The sequence below is a fragment of the Xiphophorus couchianus genome, chromosome 5, assembly GCF_001444195.1.
Source record: "Xiphophorus couchianus chromosome 5, X_couchianus-1.0, whole genome shotgun sequence".
In the NCBI taxonomy this organism is placed as follows: Eukaryota; Metazoa; Chordata; class Actinopteri; order Cyprinodontiformes; family Poeciliidae; genus Xiphophorus; species Xiphophorus couchianus.
This window is the reverse complement of record NC_040232.1, coordinates 20,302,280-20,319,279: the sequence shown is the minus strand read 5'-3', so window position 1 is coordinate 20,319,279 and position 17,000 is coordinate 20,302,280. Positions and strand designations below refer to the sequence as shown.

Sequence of the window (17,000 nt, the reverse complement as noted above, 5' to 3'; positions counted from 1 at the left end):
AGGTAAAGTTAGTTGGTAGTGAGTCAATGTGCACTTTTATTAAGACTGATCCACCTTTTGCGTATTTTAATTACAGGTAATATTTTCTAAACACTTAAAGTTCCCTCATACAGACAGGACATTCACATAAAATACAGTTAAAATGCAAGTGAAGTTTTTCAAATTCTTTCTATGATCATGAAAGCTTCAAAATGAAACAACCTCTTTTATATCTGAATATATCTGGTCAAATGATTTATAAGTTTGATTACCTCACCTAGTGTGAGGATGGGAAGATTTGTTTTTACTGCTTTATTGGAATATCTTACATTGTATTTTACTTTCCAGGACAGGACAAATATAGAGTCACATATTATTATTACAAATCACTTCTGTTCAAAATTGAATTGACTGAAGTCACTACGTGTAAAGTACACCAAAAGTCATTATCACAGGATCTTTGAAACATGAACAAAAATCTAAAATTTTAAGGAAAAGGGTTTCTGAGACCTCACTCAACAATAACTGGATTCTGGAGCCAATAGGCCAATCTCAATGTGAAATGGTCCTAAGGAAAACTTACAGGATAGAAATCAACATCATGGACAAAACCATATTCTTGGTTCTCACTTTAGCTCAGGAAATACACTATTTCGCCTGTGTTTTTTACCCAGAGGATCAGTGTGGGTAAGTCACAGCAAAGGATAAAGCTTTTTTTACGCTCTTCTGCATCTTCAGTTTGTCAGACACTCAATAGTGAGATTTTAAATTCACATTGACGCGCTAAACTTTAAACCTTTTGATTCTCCAATAACTGCGCTTATACCTGGGGTCATCACTTATTCTTTCTCGCCCTCTGCTGACCAAAGTGAGGCAATTCAAGAATCTTTAGACTTTTTAATAAAATAACTCGGAATAAAATATGTGACAGAATTTTATATGTATAGACTTTTATTTACTTTTTTATGACCTGGAACAAGACTCAAAGCAAACCATTTTACTGTTCACACAGTGATGGCGCAGAACTGCTTTTATCAAAAGCAGAAGTAGTGCAGAAGCTTTATAGTGGTTTAAATGGTTTTAAATGTGCCACTGTTGCCTTTTAGCTACAGAACAACAGACAAAAACGGAAGAAAATTTAGCATTTCTGATATGATATTAGAAATATTGCCCAACCTGAATTTAAAATCTGGAATATTTCAATCTGCTGCTCAATGGAAATGAAAATACTATCCTATCAGGTGCCTGTTTCTACTCGTGTCTCTACTATGCATATCCTTTCTATTTAATATAACTTTTTCAACCCAAGTTAAATGCAGCTACAGAAAAATATTTGCTAAAAAGCTTAAGTATGTCATTTCAAATCTTCTGAAAATGCACTGATGAAGTTTTTGGTGACTGATGTCATCAGTGTTACAGCTCCTGGTGCATAGATGCCCCTGGAAGTACAGATGAGACTGGACATAAGTCCATTCATTCTTATGTGTCAGCACATCTGGATGTTCATATTTCCAACATCTGTCTATACATTTTTCAGCAGCCAGTTTGGAGATGACATGCCAGACTGGGAGAAGTAGTTCCACCACCACGGCTTCTCCTGCCGCTCTATTCCTTCCTCGGTGACAACTGGCTCGCCATGGTGCTCGAACTGGTTATAGGGGTCAAATCGATCCCAGCTGTCTGCCATGGGGAAGAGGTGGTCATCTATGTCTGGCTCCACGGGAAGCTGTTTGTGTGAAAAATGGAGAGGTCAAGTGATCAAATAGGCATCAAGCAACTTCACTCAGCAAATGACATGCATAGAAGATGGAAATGTCCTCTATGCATTGAATAGCTAAATCAAAATATAACTATTTTGATAGTTATATTTTGTTATATATAGTTATATCAAAATATAACTATTTTGATTTTGCAGAGAATATTTACATAGAAAAAAAGCACATCTCTAAGCTACTGAAATGAATGAATTAAAACTAAAGAAAATGCTAAATTATTCTTAATCTTGTAGAATGAAGACAAAAGAGTATTTATTATTTTTATTATTAGTAGTAGTAGTAGTAGTAGTACTTTTAGTTCACCCCAAACAATTAGAGTTTGGAAACCTTTGAATGAAACTGTAAACTTTAAAATACAAAGTACAAAGTAAGAAGTCAAGAATACAAACCTTCTCTAAGACAAAGTTGACCTGTCCAGCCTTGTTCAAGTTGTGAGGCAGATAAACCCTCTTGCTGACCTTTGAGTAACCTTTGGCAGTAGCGGTCAGGATGTGAGTTCCTGGATTCACCAGCCTCCAGTAATCTCCATCCTCAGCTGCAAGTGAGTTAAGGTGAAATGAACAGAAATGGTGAAATTGTAAAATTCAACAAAATGGGGTTTTTTCTGCACAAACAGAAACGCAGGCATGTTATTGTAACTTTGGATTTGTGTTTTTACCTGTAGTGACATCTTTTCTAATCCCCCTGACAGAGACAGTTGCACCTTTTATACCGTTTCCATTTGTATCCCTCACAACACCCTTGACTCCCCTGTGGACCTGTCCAGAGAGTTAAGAGCACAATCACAACAAAAATTCCCTCACAACCGAGTATATTTGTTCTGGACTGAGCAAATGTAGCACCTCCTAACAGGCTAATTTTATTCTGTGGACACTTACAGACTCAAGAAAACTGAGCAGAGCTTCTTTATTCCTTTTCCATTCTGGGTAGAGCTCAGCCTCTGAGGGGAATTTGTCACAGCCAAGCTCCACTGTGATCTCCATACAGTTAGTGTGTAAGTAATTGAAATCAGACATACCTGCAGATAGACAAGAGGTGTTCAGGTAATGTTGGGAACGTGTGTTGGGGTTAGGGTTAGTAAATGTGCCGCACTTTGAAGGTATCTCACCCCCAGCAAAACTGTACCACAGAGCGCCGTTGATGATGCCTCTGTTGCGATAAAAAGAGGCCCCACACCGGTCCGTGTCATTGTTTGACATGGTGGCGTGAGCGTCCGCGTAAGTGCGAGCGAGCTGCTTGAAGATCTGAGCGTTGGAAGATTATTGGTAGTGGAAAAAGACAAACAGCATTGTGACAATCTGCCCGCCCTGCTGTGTTAGTAAAGTGTTTTTTTTCGTTAATCCCCACCTGTTCATCTGGAGTGGGTGAAAACATCTTCTCCTCATGCGAGTCTCTAGAGAAGTCGAAGGGGTAGGAGACCACCAGCTCACCTCCATGGAGGCTGGCAGACTGAACAAATGGCAGTGACCTGATCCACTTCATTACTGCATAGGTCTCTGGTGCCACCTGCAGTTCAAAAGTTGGAACTACATGATTTAGGTCGGGTGTTAAGGCAGTTGCGCAACACAAAAGCTGTTTCATTTTCTTCTACCTTCCCAAACCAGTAGGAGTCAGGGATTGGGATGTGATCTATGCGGTAGTGCCTGCTGCGACGGTTCCGGTAGAAGATGGAGGTGAGATCGGGAAAATTGCGGTTCAGGTCGAGGTTCTGGGCATTAGCCCGTCCGCTCGTCCATCCATTTAGCAAATGACCCTAAAAGATTTGCGGCATTAAAATGTGTTAAGTCTTGCATGGGGAGGAAGATAACTGTGGGGCTAACGCAAGATAAGTAGCAACGGTGGTTATGTGAAGAAAAGTAAACTGTATTAGTCAGAATTTCAACAAGATGAATTTTAGACCTCTATGTTAGTTCTATTGTTAACATGAAGACAAGACCATGTATCCATAATGACGAAGAGGAAACATGAAGCTATTACTTAAGGCCTTTTCCTCAAGAAGAAAAAATAATTTATGTGCATGATTACATATTTGTAGAGTTCAGCCACTGCTAATTTCTTTATATTTTAATTTTTTTTACATTTATATTTTCCTTTTAAAGAACCAGATTTCTCTGCAGTCATTTAAAGTTACCTTGATCTACTGTATGTGTCCCCAGGTTTTCTGAATGTATTTTAAAGCTTGTGTATATGCTTCCCCCCATTTCTGGAGCATTACCTGATAGCTTTATTTAATAAGGAATCTTACCTCAAAAAGCAAGTTTCTACATACAGAGCACTTAGCAAATACTTTATTAGAAATTGTTATAAGGTGTATTGTTAGTAGCAGTCTGATGCAGAAACACATGATTAGTTTAAGTTGTTCTTAGCTAAATCAATGAAATATGCCAAAATTGACGTTACCATCAGTTTGATTACCTGTAAAATAATATTTTGCTGAAATGAGATGATTATCAGAAAGCTGCCAGAAAAGCATAATTATGTTGGTTCCAATCAAGGACATGCCGAAGATGCTACTGAGTACAAGATGTTGACTTTAACCAATACAACAACATGAAAGCAGAGACACATTTGTTTTGTTCAGGTTGGCAGAGTACAATCTTCTGGATAACTTATTATTGACTTAGATGTTTTGCTTACAAACATTTAATGATTCAGATTGTGTATAAAGGGCTAAGCTTCTATTTTATTATTTATGTTATGGAGCCAACATAATAACTAGACTTTATGTGCACAGGTGAAAAAAAAAGTTTAAAAATCTATAGATAAATGTTGTAATACTGGAGGACTATTGATGAAGGCCACTTTAAAAGATGATAAAAACTCTGGCTCTTTGAAAACAAAAATATAAATGAATGAGGGGTCATGTTGGACAGCCCTGCATGTTGCCATATACATGCAAAAATATAGAAACAGTTTCCTCTTCTATATGTCAGATGTTGACTAGAAAGCAAAACTTTGCCATTTAAGACACTCTTTGGGAATTACTAGCACACATGCAATGCATGTCAAAAGACAAATTTCAAGTAGCTGCTCTTAATGAATTAAAAATTTGATCACAGCCCGTCAACCAGGAAAGATAAATCAAATTAATATTTTAACCATGCAATGTGAGACTCAGTTCTGACCCAAACTGGCTGAAACACCTTATTTCCAAACAGTAGCTTCCATCTGACCTGATTGGAGGTGTAAATACACACACTGTAGCATGCACATGACCAGTTAATCTAATAATGTCCTTGCAGATATTGGAGGCAAATGATTAGGTCTGATGTATGAGTGAATGTGCAGAACATCAGAAAAACACAAAAGGTGTTGGTGCCCATTTTGGAAACATGCAATTTCCAGAGTCAGCTGAAGTGTTCAACCTGTTGGAAGACATTTCTGAAAATGAAAACAGAAGTCATCTGTGAATTTTATTTGTCCTTATCCTGACCACATTGGTTTATCATTTGAGGCTTGGATCATTCCCAGACTAGTGGGATGATCAGACTGTCAGAAAAATTATTGATAGAAGTTTGCATTCTCCAACGTTAAAAGCACGAGCAAAAGAAGCACAGCAGCCAAAGAGGATTGAGAGCGGATAATGGTGGTTTGTCCTTCGTTTTGTTAACAATATTTACTTCCTGGTTGGAGAGCTCCGGGTCATTGCTTTCCTCTACCTCTGAGGCCGCCACCTCGTAACCGTCAGGGTTCATGGAGGCCAGAATGTGAATGCGAGTGTTGTTAATGATGGACTGAATTCGTTGGTTTCCCAGGGTGTACTCCGAGCACAGGTACTGCGCTAAGTAGATGAGCAGCTGACGTCCTAGCACCTCATTTCCATGCATGTTGCCAATCAACTTAATCTCTGGCTCCACTGCAGAAAACGAAAATGGAAATGAGCACAATAAAAAACACTTAAATCTTGGCCATATGGGTTGGGATTTTTTCTCTCTCTTAGCAATAAACACCTTCATTTAAAACTTGCATTTTGTATTTACTTGCATTGTCTTTGACTAATATTTAAATCTGTTTGATGTTCTGAAATACATTCCTTCTTGAAGACCTGAACAACTTGCTGCTAGTGATGGGACCTTGAACTCTGCTCTCAACCATAACGTCTTGAAGGAAAATATCCAAAAAACTGTAACCTTGAGCTCAGTCAAAATTCGGTTATAAAGCAGTAATAAGGTTCAGAACTCATTAGAAAATCGAACTCCAACTTAGCAAAAAACAAAAAAAAATAAAGGTTTTGAACTGGCCTCATCAAAGTTGGAATATTAAATCCAAATGTGTCATTTTGGCATGACATTAAACAGGCCATTTGGGCTCAAAAACTACCAAGTGTTGCTGAATTAAAACAATTCTGCAAAGAAGAGTGGGTCAAAATTCATTTACAGCATGTAGAAGACTCATTGCCAAATATCACAGATCCTCTATGGTAATTATTGCTACAAAATGTAGCTTAATTAAGTTTGGGAAGTAGTTACATAAAACCCGGCTGGTCTGAATGGCTTTTTTCCCCTCCAATAAAAAAATTATTTGAAAACTGCATTTCGTATTTACTTTGGTTATCTATGATACTAAAAAGAAATTTAGTCGATGATTTGACTGATGACCGGAAACATTTGCATGTGACTAAATAGCGGAAACAGAAGAATATCTTTTTCACAGAATTGTTGTAAAAGTCAGACCAGTGTGATGCTGTTCACTCACGCAGCTCATGATGTCCTGGGTTGTCAGTGAATTCGATAACCAACAAATCTCTGCCTTCGGTGCTTCGTCCGATGCTGTAGACATGAGAGATGTGGGAGCACTTGGCTGCCGTCCTCTTCAGTAAGCTGTACATCTGGGCGTTAGAGGCATAGATGAACTGGATGATGGTGCTCGGTTCTTCGGGAGAGAGACTGGACAATGTCACCTCCTGTCTGGCTGGAGGGGTGAATGACGGGAATATGTGGGAGAGGACAGAGGGCTGGTTGTGTTGGTTTCAAACATTACCTCAGCATAAAGGGTCCAAGTGGCACAAGACTCTGATTTTTACCTTTCAGTCCAGATAGCGGGTCAAAACACCCCTCCTCATTTGCAGCAAAGAAGCGATCACAATCCAGGAAGTAGGGCCAGGCCATCTCTATGGCCTCAAAGGCGTGCATGCAGTCTTTTCTCAATGCTTCGCATGTGCTGCGGCACGGTTTGATCATCTTGTTGTCCCGACACGGCGAGGCCAGCACAGAACATCCTACCAGACGGATCTCGGGGGAGCACTCACCATTGAGGAGACCATGGATGACACTCAGGAGGAGGTACTCTGCTCCTGACTCAGCCTCAAAACGACTCCGGTGACCAAGAATGTTGGGGAATATGGTTCTGTAGAAATGGGGGGATAAGAATGCTCTTATGGAAATATTTACAAAGACCCTACGTATGCATCAATAGTTTGTGGAGCCATGGTTAGAAGCAATAACTTGACAAAGTCTCTAAATCTTTATCAAGAGCCATACATTTCTCATGTTATTGTTGGTGAAATCTTGGCCAGCTGTTTCAGTTCTTTGAATTTTCCAGACATTTATCTCTGCACAGTTCTCTTGAGACTCAGCAAAGCGCTTCAGTCAGAATAAAATCTGAAATTTGACTAAGTCATTGCAACTCTTGTTCATATATTATTATTTTCTTCTTGTTGAAGAATGTGATGGTGGGTTTGAGATAATTGTCTTATTGAACTAAACTCTGAGCTAAGCTATTGCATCATCACAGATGAGATGTTTTTGATAAGATGCTGTTTAGTTTTTGCCTTACATAGTAACATAGTGCTGCAAATTATAGCCAAACATCTCTACTCTGTTATTATGTGCAAAAGACACTGGAAGTAGTTTATTTAGATACAACTTAGGAAACCTTGGTTGTGTCCTGGCTGCAAGACATATTTAAACAATACATATTTTGTATTATTATAACTGTGCTGGGAAACTTTAGCCTTTTAGACGTGGCTCTTGGGCTTTTTGCAGTTTCTGTGAGTATTGTAAAGTCTAACCTTGGAGTGGACCTCTACTCCTAGGAAGATTTCCAATTCATTTCATCTTCTGAATATTTATTCCTGAGGTAAATAATTGACTACAATCAGTTTGAAAAATATATTATAAACCCTAATTGACAAATAAAGTATTTTACAGATAGGGTCAATGTTGCCTATTGAGTCTTAAAGTACTTGAGTTCATTTTGTTGGCAGCACCCATCTGCTACTTAATGTATTAAACATAGAGGCAGAAAAATTGTACCTAAAGTAATTCTTCCCCATGTCTGTACTGACAGGTATAAAAGTGTTCATTTTGCATAATCCCCGAGAAGAGCTGATGTGAATTTAAACATTAATGTGGTTCAAAAAACAAATTGGGGGTAATGTCTTTGTTCTGTTGTCATTTGCTTGGCTTTCTACGCAGTATGACTCACGCTGAGTACCCCAGATCATTGCAGTAGCCCAGGTTCAGCTCTGTGCAGGTAGCTGCTGGAACACAGTAAAGGTAAAGAAAATTTATTACAAGAATAGTACTGATGGAGCAAGAACATGTTAAATTGTTTTTGTTTTTTGGACAAAAACATTGTATTTCTCATCAAGGCCACACATACACATTGATGGGAAAATAATTAATAATAATAATTTTACATTTTAGTGCAGTACTTTGTAGCTCTGCAAATACTTTGTTCCTCAAAACAATAACAAGAAACTCACTTTAATGTGGCTCTTTTCTTCAGATTTTCTTTTAGACTATCAAAAATCTGTTATTTAAAAAACGTTTAGCACGAGTGATTATCATGCATTTTGTATTTGACGCAGCTTATTCTTCCACAAAGGACAACTACGGCTTGAAAACAGCATACTTCAAAGATCCTTCACGTGTAAGATTTATTTTACTTTGCGCTTCTGTATTTTATGAACTCAACTCCGTGTAGAAAGAAAAGCTAAACAGACACATACGTCTTTCATCGTGTGCGCTGCGGCTGCTGCTCCTGCTGCATCTTCCTGTGAGGAAAACCGAGAATGACACACACACACACGCGCGCGCGCGCGCGCACACGCGCGCACACACACACACACACACACACACACACACAAAGCAATGAATCCCAAACTCAACGCCAGGGGGCGACATCTTCAAAAGCACGACGAACTGAACTTGAAAGAGTGGACTGTGAGTTAACAATTAAGAGAGTTGTGGGTAAAAACAATAGAAACCCGTGAGAGGTTCCAACTTTATACGTCCCGAAATTAGGCTGAGAAACACTGCAAAACAATGAGAGAAAACGACGAGTACTACAGCAATCAGTTAGTTCAACTCAACTTTTTTTTTTTTTTTTTTTTTAGCACATAGTAAATGATTTCTAAACACAGGTTTAAATGTTGGTAACAATATAGAACTGACAGAATCATCCACTGTCCTAAATGAAAAAGCGAGCCCATTGTCTCCTATTTTCGCCCCAGGAGAACTTTGCATTTCGGCCTCTGATTGCGATGTGACCAAACATGAGCGCGGCCATTGTTTTTCCTCTTACCTAAAAATTCGTCTCCTGGATGACACGGCTGCTGCGGGGCGCAAAGGCAACTCCACGCCAAGAAAAACAGCAGCGCCAAAACTTCCAAATGCATGCTGCGCTTCAAGGAAGCCGCTTGTGTGATGTGGCAGTAAGTTTGGTTGAAGCTACTGCCTTTCCGTTTCCTTCCTCTTCTGAGCTCCCTGATAATTACCACCCACAGCACAGAGCTCCGTCCTTTGTCTGCTGCGCAGAGAGCATCCCTGACCCGAACATGGGACTGCGGCTCTTTGCTGCGCCGATCATATTTCACTCCGTGTGTGTGTGTGTGTGTGGGGGGGGGGGGGGGGGGGGGGGGGGTGTGGGGGGGAGAGGGGGTTGATGTGTGTGTGCGCGCGCGCTAGAGATAGAGAGAGTAGAAGAACGTGGCTGGGGTGGTCACGAAAGTTAAGATGAATGCTTGTTTCGTACACGCGTAATAAAAGCTTGAGGCATCCAACGAGCCTTTACCCTCTCCCCGCCTTCCTCCATCTTTCCTCTGCGCGTACTTTCCACTCTTTTACATCCTCAAAACAATGCACCATTATGTGGAGCTATTACCTACCTGACGGGGGTTCTAGAGGCCTCCAATAAGCTACATGTAACATTTAGAGGAGAACTTTAGGGCTCTGGATTTTCTTTTTCTTTTAGGAAAATAAACATGTGTACAGTTATAAAGTCTACTTCTACTCAGCAGCCTCATCTTTAGGTCTCTCTACATAATTTCTGTCAGACACAAGTCAAGATTCTGTTTGGGCCACTCCAAAATGTCAATGTCGCCTTTCAGTCTTTAGATCAATGCTGGTAAACTTAAAATTTAATTTAATTACCGCTGACAGTGTAATGAGTAATTTTGGACTTCACTATATATCTTCCTATAAAGTATAGATTAGGCACAAGCGTAAAGATTTGAACAAGCTTTGATAAGCGTCAAACTGTGGTGGCTTGGTGACTTTGTCAGAACGCCTTCAAAACTGCATCTCTTTTTGGATGTTCCAGGTGAACAGTGGTCAGTATCAAAAGCGATGAACCAGCGAGAGCATCATGGGTAGTCAAAACTGGCGCCTGTTGTCCTGCGCAACGCTAATGTTGTCGCTGAAAGTGTTCAAGAAGTCAATCCGGGCTCTGACAGAAGGGTGTTTGTTCAGACATTGAGCTATAAAGCTGCAGGCCAGTCCGGATGGAAATGCTGACCCCATGACCACAACTAAAACCAGCAACATGGGCAGTGGAAGGAGATAGCCTGGTCCGATAAATCACATCTTCTTCAACATCCAGTGGATGATTGTCTGCAGTGTTGAGTCACCACAGACAGGGTAATACTTTGGTCATTATCGTGAGTAGAAAACTCAAGTCTCCCCAGTTATGTGGATATTACTCTGACTTACCAAGCATAAAAAGTTTTTAAAAAAAACATGCACGTCCTTTTACACAAACAGTATTCTCTTTTGGCTGTGTACATTATGTTCAACAACATAATGTACCTTATTACAAAGCAAAAATGATTCAAGAATGGCTTGGGATTTTAAAGAAAATCATCTACTGTAGACCTCAAAATTTGATCCACTCGTATATGTGAGATGTGCTGAACAAGGTGGACACAATGTTAGACTTTATCAGTGTAAAGTACCCCCCTTCAAAAACTGGCCACCCAGTGACTCCATTTTTAAGTCTATGTCTAGTCAAACAGTCTTTGTCCTGCACAGAAAAAAGAACGAGATGCTGAAAGACAGGATTGGCTGGCCCATTTGATCAACCTTTCACTGTTCATGCAGTTTAGATGATTGCAGATGTCACATTTTCTGGCTTTTTCATTAAAATTCTGCGTTGGGATCACTTTTACATGAGGTGACAACTGGAGCATAATGAGCCACATACAATGCCTGTGTCTGATGAGCTCATGCTTGACTCAGCATGTCTCTGGCTGTGGGGGCGGGGGTGTTTAAATCGCCTTCTTGCTGTGATTTAATAGCTTCACACATTTATTTTTATTTTGTGCACAACAATAACACTTCATTAACACAAGAAATAATATCAGCTGTAACATTTTTCCAACAGTCTCTTGCAAAGATCACTATTACATCACTCCAGAGACACATCAAGATGGTGATAAACAGGATGCTTTAGTTTTCAGCGCACCAACATAGCAGCCATGCAGACAGCGGTAGAGTCTGGGACACTTTGAGATTTACTTGGTCTTTGTACCAGAGCGGTGTGTTCAAGTGACCTCCCTGGGCTAGGCCTTGACCTCTTCTCCAAACACTAACGTTTGCCCTCTCCCTTGACAAGACACAAAAGAATCAACTAACTCAAACCAGGTGACTTCAAGTTATCCTCTCAGGAAAGTTTTCATCCGAGGTGTCCCACACGCTGCTGGTGCTGTGCGCAGACAGGAAGTAGTGGTCCTTTCTCACTAAGCGGCAGATGACGTTCACCAGGACCTTCCTGTACTGGTGTCGCAGAAGACAGTAAACGAATGGATCGCTGGATGCCTTGGCATAGACCAAGCATTTGGTAGCAATGCCCCAATGTCGGGGCACATCCACCGAGGGCAACAATTCTACAAGCCTGCAGGAAGAGGAAAGGAGGAGTAAGACACTTATACTGGCTATACTATATATTATTTACAGTGAAAACAAACTGACAGAGACCCTCTCAGGGCTCATTTTCCTGCCAGAAAAGTGGAGGATTCAGGGAGCTTTTATAAAATATTAAAGATTGTAATTCTTTTTAAGATGCCAGTGCTAGCCAGGGCTTAGAGAAACTGTTTTGAATTGTTAAAGAAGATTTTTGGATGACTTCAGAAAGAAAACGACCAGGGGTTAGGGATAGATTTTTATAATGCATTTTTTATCTATAAATTATAGCAGAACAGAGTAAAACCTTTACTTTTCCCTGGGGTGGAAAAATATATTTCTGTATAACTAAATACAATTTATTTTGTTTGTTATCTCCACCACTCTTTGGGGATTCTAAATCATTTTACCAAACAAAGCAGATTTTTTATGAGTGAAAATCGTGTTCTTTTACAATATTATAAAGTCGTTAGAGAGAGAGAAATCTGCAACGCCTAACGCGTTGCAGATTTAAAAGTTGCTTGAACAAGACTGAGAACACTATGGTCACACCTTTGTAGGTTGCTGCCAGTGAAACAAAGCAATTAAGTATCTCCTTAGTCCAGCATATGCTCAGGAGTAATGTCACTTTTTCTACTATACATATTTTTATTTTTATCCTATGTATAAATAGATTTAATGCACCTGTTTATGTATGGGTTTTTTTTATGTCCTGTGATTTGCATAATCTATTTCTTGTGTTTCATAGCCCTTTGTGACTGTCTGTGAAAGTAACTAATTAAGTCATTCACTTCTAAACAAATATAACATAGTTATAATATTTGCAAAGCAAAGTCCATTCTTAACAGCACTGATCACAAAATCCAATCCGGCCTGACACGAATAATTTCATTTCCAAGATCTATAAAGCGGCATTAGTGTCGAGATGTTGACCTCGGATGCTTTCCTGGGACCCAGCGTGACACTTCTGCTGTACCACAGTAACAGAATAGAAACACGCGTCGCTAAACACATTTTGAAGACACACGTCAGCACCACAGTAGGCTGTTACCTCGTTACGACATACGGTGAAAAGCAGATGATGAAGGAACCAATGAAGATGCAGATCTTTTTAGCGGCTCGCCGCCTTCTCTTCCTTTGTTGGGCCAGACACCTCTCCTTTACACTGACAGACAGACAGACGGACACAGGACAAAATTATTTCATGACTGACATCAGTAGGCGCAAAAGTTACTTAGATTAGCAAATGCATATTTTATGTGCCCCCGACCCCGCCCCCCCTCTACACCATTCTCCACCTGGGGTGAATATCCACCAGCAGAAGCAGAGTTTGCACTGTGATGACATCTATCCTCTTGCAGTGCGACCTGGCGACTCTCAGAACCTTCAGGTAGGCGAAGCAGAGGACGAAGAGGCAGAGCGCGAAGCTGCTGCAGTGGAACAGCGCCGTGAAGGTGACATAGGCACTCCGATGCGACGCCGCCTCAGCGTCCAGGTGCAGCGTGCAGGAGGCGTACGTGTGGCTGTACGCCCCCCAGCCCATCATCAGCTGGATCAGGGAGAAAGTGAAGGAGTGGAGCCAGGAGTAGGACACGATCACAAGCGCGTCCCGGTAGCGCATCTTGCTGGAGTACCTGAGAGGAAACACCACCGCCACCCACCTGTCCACGCTGAGCGCGGCCATGCTCAGCATGGCGTTGCAGGTGATGAAAGTCTCGGTGAAACTCACGGCGCGACACAGCGGGTCCCTGAGGGGCTTCGCGCTGCTGGCCACGCCGAGAAAAGTGGCCGGCATGTTGATGAGAGCGAGGATGACGTTGGAGATGGAGAGATTTAGGGTGAAGATCCCCGGAACGTGGGATCGTAACTCTGCGCTCTGGGTGAAGCATAGCAGCACCGAAAAGTTCGTCAAGAGCGCGACAACTGCCGAAACCACGACGGAGCCCTTCAGGAGGAACTGCGGGATGCTCATTTCCTGCAGTCCCGTGTTTGCTGCCTCGGTGGGGGGGATGCTGTGGAGGGTCCTCCACGCGCTCAGCTCCTGCCCACCTACAGCCGTCACAAACCAGCCCTGCCACATGCCGAACGCCCTCGCGCGCGGACCGCTGTCCAGTGCTGAAATGTCCAAACAAGGATTTCCTGTCGGTTAAAAATGCATCACAGACAAAGTGTGCTAGCTGTGCTTTTTCACGGAACTGCTGACAAAAGTCTCCTTAATCCCAACGGTAACAACTTCTGTTTAACCCGGAGTGAAAAGCTACTGCAGATGAGATTACAAACGGAGCTTTCTGTGCTTATTCCCGCTCATGCGCACTGGCCGGCCGGCGCCTCCTTCCTCTCCAGAAATACCGTGCGCGAGACACGTGTAGCCGGTGGTTGGCTCATGTGAATTTGAACAATATTCACACAGGAGCTGAAGTTAAGAAGACAGACGCGGATGTCACGAGGAAGTTCTGCCCAAGAAGATGGACTGATGTGTGGCAGCAAAGGTGGCAAGACGTTTACATATTCACAAAATAAATGTGTGCATGGATGGATGGATGTTACAAACATTCCTATTACAAACAGTACCCTGCTACATAATACTTTGCCTATTAGCCCATCAGTGGTCATAATGTTCTGCCTTATTGGTGAAAATGGCTTATTCAGCATGAACACAAAGCTACACTCACTATCACACACTTCGACTCAAAACAGTATGAAAATGAGCACTGAGGAACTCCTTTACTACTGTTTTTTTAATAGCACTGGTTTGTTTTTAATAAGTGATTTGAACAGTTTTTCTGTTTGTAGTTTGTTTTAGATCTACTTCACATGTAAGGATTTTTTTGTATATAGCTTGAAAATAACTGTCTTATTATTATTACCTCTAGTAAAGTATCATTGTGAGTACTTCCCTCACGGCTTAATAACCACGTTCCTCTGGAATAATTGACATAAATGTTGTTGCTCAAAATTTCTGGTGTTTCTGGTTCATGATGTCTTGGACTCCACCGGAGTCCCCAGAGCAACTGGCAAAGAAACAGGCCCACACCATCAACACCCTCTGCTGCTTATGGGGTCCAAATCTGGGCCCCATCAGTAGAAATGTTGTTTTGAGGTTAGGACTGTTAGCAATAGACAATAGAAATGGATTAACAGTCAATGCAAACTCCTTGTGAAGACAGACAGACCTACAATATACGTGTGTACATGTGTGTATGAAAGGAAGGAGGGGGAGTGCAGTGATAGCGTGCGGCGCTGCATTTAATCTTTCCAGCTCCCCTCATGTTTTTAGTTCTTTCTGTCTCCAGTCATTTAATCTTCACCAGTTTCCAGAAGATTGCGTTCAGCCTGTTTCTCTTTAATTTAATACCTCTTTTTCCCTTTTTGTCCTACTGCTCTGCCCAGTAGGTCTGCTGCCACTGAGCATGTTTACGAAGGAAACCGAACCTGTTGTTTCAGAGACAGAAATGGGAGGAGAAGAGAGAAGGATGACTCCCCCTTTTTCATGGTGAGCCCCGCTGAGTGATCGCGTGTTTCTGCTCTGGGTTCTCCAGGCTGCAAAGTAAGTGACTGATGGCACGGATGATGGAGAACTCCTGCTTCCAGACAGAAAGTCCACGGTGCTCCCCTCTGAGCCACCATACCTCGGGCTGTATGAATACTGAACGCTATGAGTGTGAGTGCTATTACATAACTCAGTCTCCACAGCTGGCAGCAGCTAAATCATGTTTTTTTTAACTTTCTCTTTGAACTGTACCACAGTTTCAGTCCGTGGGGGATAAATCAGCAGTTTTCTCATCTGATGAAAGTTTCCTGGTGATAAATTTAGACTTTGTCCCGTCTGCGGCTGCTTGTGATACGAGGAGGAAAGCTGACCCTGTTCTGTCTGCATTATTAGGATCAGAGGGTTTTTTTTTCTCAAATAGCTGAGAGGAGGAGATGTGGTGTCGATATCATGCCTTTGCATAAAAAAACATACTCCACTGATAGTTAGGAGATGTGTAAATATTTTTCAAAGTGGAATGAAACGTCATGTGTGTTTTTCTTTTTTCTTACGGTGTTGGAGTTCTTTATCCTTGAAGCAAATTCCCGAAATAAAAGCTAACTTGTTCATGTTTTCACACTTTCATCTATGTACTGAAGATGAAAGTGCTTTAGTCTACTCTGAATCACTAGTAAGCCATTTGGCTTCCTGTTTGGTGAAACCAATTATTATTTAAATTTAGAAAATATGGAAAACATACTCCTCAGTACATTGTTTCAAATGAAAAATGTTTAATTTCTTTTGGACTGTACTACGTGGTGCTCCAAGTCTAAACATTTAAAATAAAGCACCCTGATAAAAAACAAACAAATAAAAAAACAAACTACTAGTAGTTTAAAAAATATATATATATATATATAAAAAATAAAAAATAAAAATAAAAATAAAAAAAAAAATATATATATATATATATTTTTTCCGTTCAGCCATAGCTGAGGAATCCAGCATTCAAAACATACTCTTTTTGGGGTTGCTGCTGTCCTAGAAGCCCAAAGAAGAGCTTGGTGTTGACGTTGTTTACTTGCTCTAGGTTTTGCTTGGACTCCCAGAGCGGTAGAGAACATGTGGTTCCCTTCTTCTCAATTATTGAAGATTACAGTTCCAGAGGTTTTTTGGCTAAGCTTCTTTTTTAATTTCAAATGTGTCTTCCAGATGTTCCTATTACTCCTGTCAAAGACAGTAGTACTCTGTCTAGCGCTTTAATCATTTGGCTGAAAAATGCTAAACTGACATTATCCTGTTATATTACCGGTACTTAAAAACAATTAATTAGGCTGGTTTATGTCCTGTCAGCTCCTAATAAAGATAAATGCCCTACTGTGTCATCACCACTGACTTGAGAGACTCACAGCGGAAAAAAATCTGTCAGGGTGATCAAGTGTTGCTCTTCTAATGCATAAAATGAGGAACCTTTACTAATTAATAAAATAAAATCAGAGTTGGAATTTATTCATCCAACACTGCAGATGATTCACTGGTGCACTTCACAATATTAATGGCATTATGTGGAAATGCTAAAGAGCACAAATGTATTTAAAAAAATGAACTTAGGATTAGCTAAATAGAGGCTGAAGGACAACAAAGTCAATGTTTTGG

General features: G+C 40.8%; 2 protein-coding genes and 1 long non-coding RNA gene across 5 annotated transcripts; 1 reads left to right on the top strand and 2 right to left on the bottom strand.

Annotated features, from left to right (window-relative positions):
- Nucleotides 1-909: 909 nt before the first annotated feature.
- Nucleotides 910-9,569, bottom strand: cpz (carboxypeptidase Z). 3 transcript variants are annotated; one of them, XM_028018399.1, is made up of 13 exons: nt 9,282-9,569; nt 8,707-8,751; nt 8,181-8,235; nt 6,778-7,100; nt 6,450-6,665; nt 5,375-5,610; nt 3,346-3,507; nt 3,102-3,260; nt 2,863-2,998; nt 2,633-2,772; nt 2,413-2,512; nt 2,144-2,289; nt 910-1,705 (listed from the first exon to the last, which is right to left on the bottom strand). In XM_028018399.1, the coding sequence occupies exons 1-13, from the start codon at nt 9,373-9,375 to the stop codon at nt 1,502-1,504; spliced, it is 2,016 nt and encodes a 671-aa protein (XP_027874200.1). In that variant the 5' UTR covers nt 9,376-9,569; the 3' UTR covers nt 910-1,501. The 3 variants fall into 3 exon arrangements, with proteins under 3 accessions (XP_027874200.1, XP_027874203.1, XP_027874202.1); XM_028018402.1 differs by having other exon boundaries at nt 5,414-5,610; XM_028018401.1 differs by having other exon boundaries at nt 8,181-8,232.
- Nucleotides 9,570-11,263: 1,694 nt separating this feature from the next.
- Nucleotides 11,264-14,181, bottom strand: LOC114143961 (G-protein coupled receptor 26-like). Its single transcript, XM_028016376.1, has 3 exons — nt 13,174-14,181; nt 12,927-13,040; nt 11,264-11,867 (listed from the first exon to the last, which is right to left on the bottom strand). The coding sequence occupies exons 1-3, from the start codon at nt 13,953-13,955 to the stop codon at nt 11,624-11,626; spliced, it is 1,140 nt and encodes a 379-aa protein (XP_027872177.1). The 5' UTR covers nt 13,956-14,181; the 3' UTR covers nt 11,264-11,623.
- A 64-nt stretch (nt 14,182-14,245) lies between these two features.
- LOC114143962 (uncharacterized) lies at nt 14,246-15,970 on the top strand. Its single transcript, XR_003595364.1, has 2 exons — nt 14,246-14,364; nt 15,269-15,970. It is a non-coding gene; the product is annotated as an uncharacterized LOC114143962 (long non-coding RNA).
- Nucleotides 15,971-17,000: the final 1,030 nt, after the last annotated feature.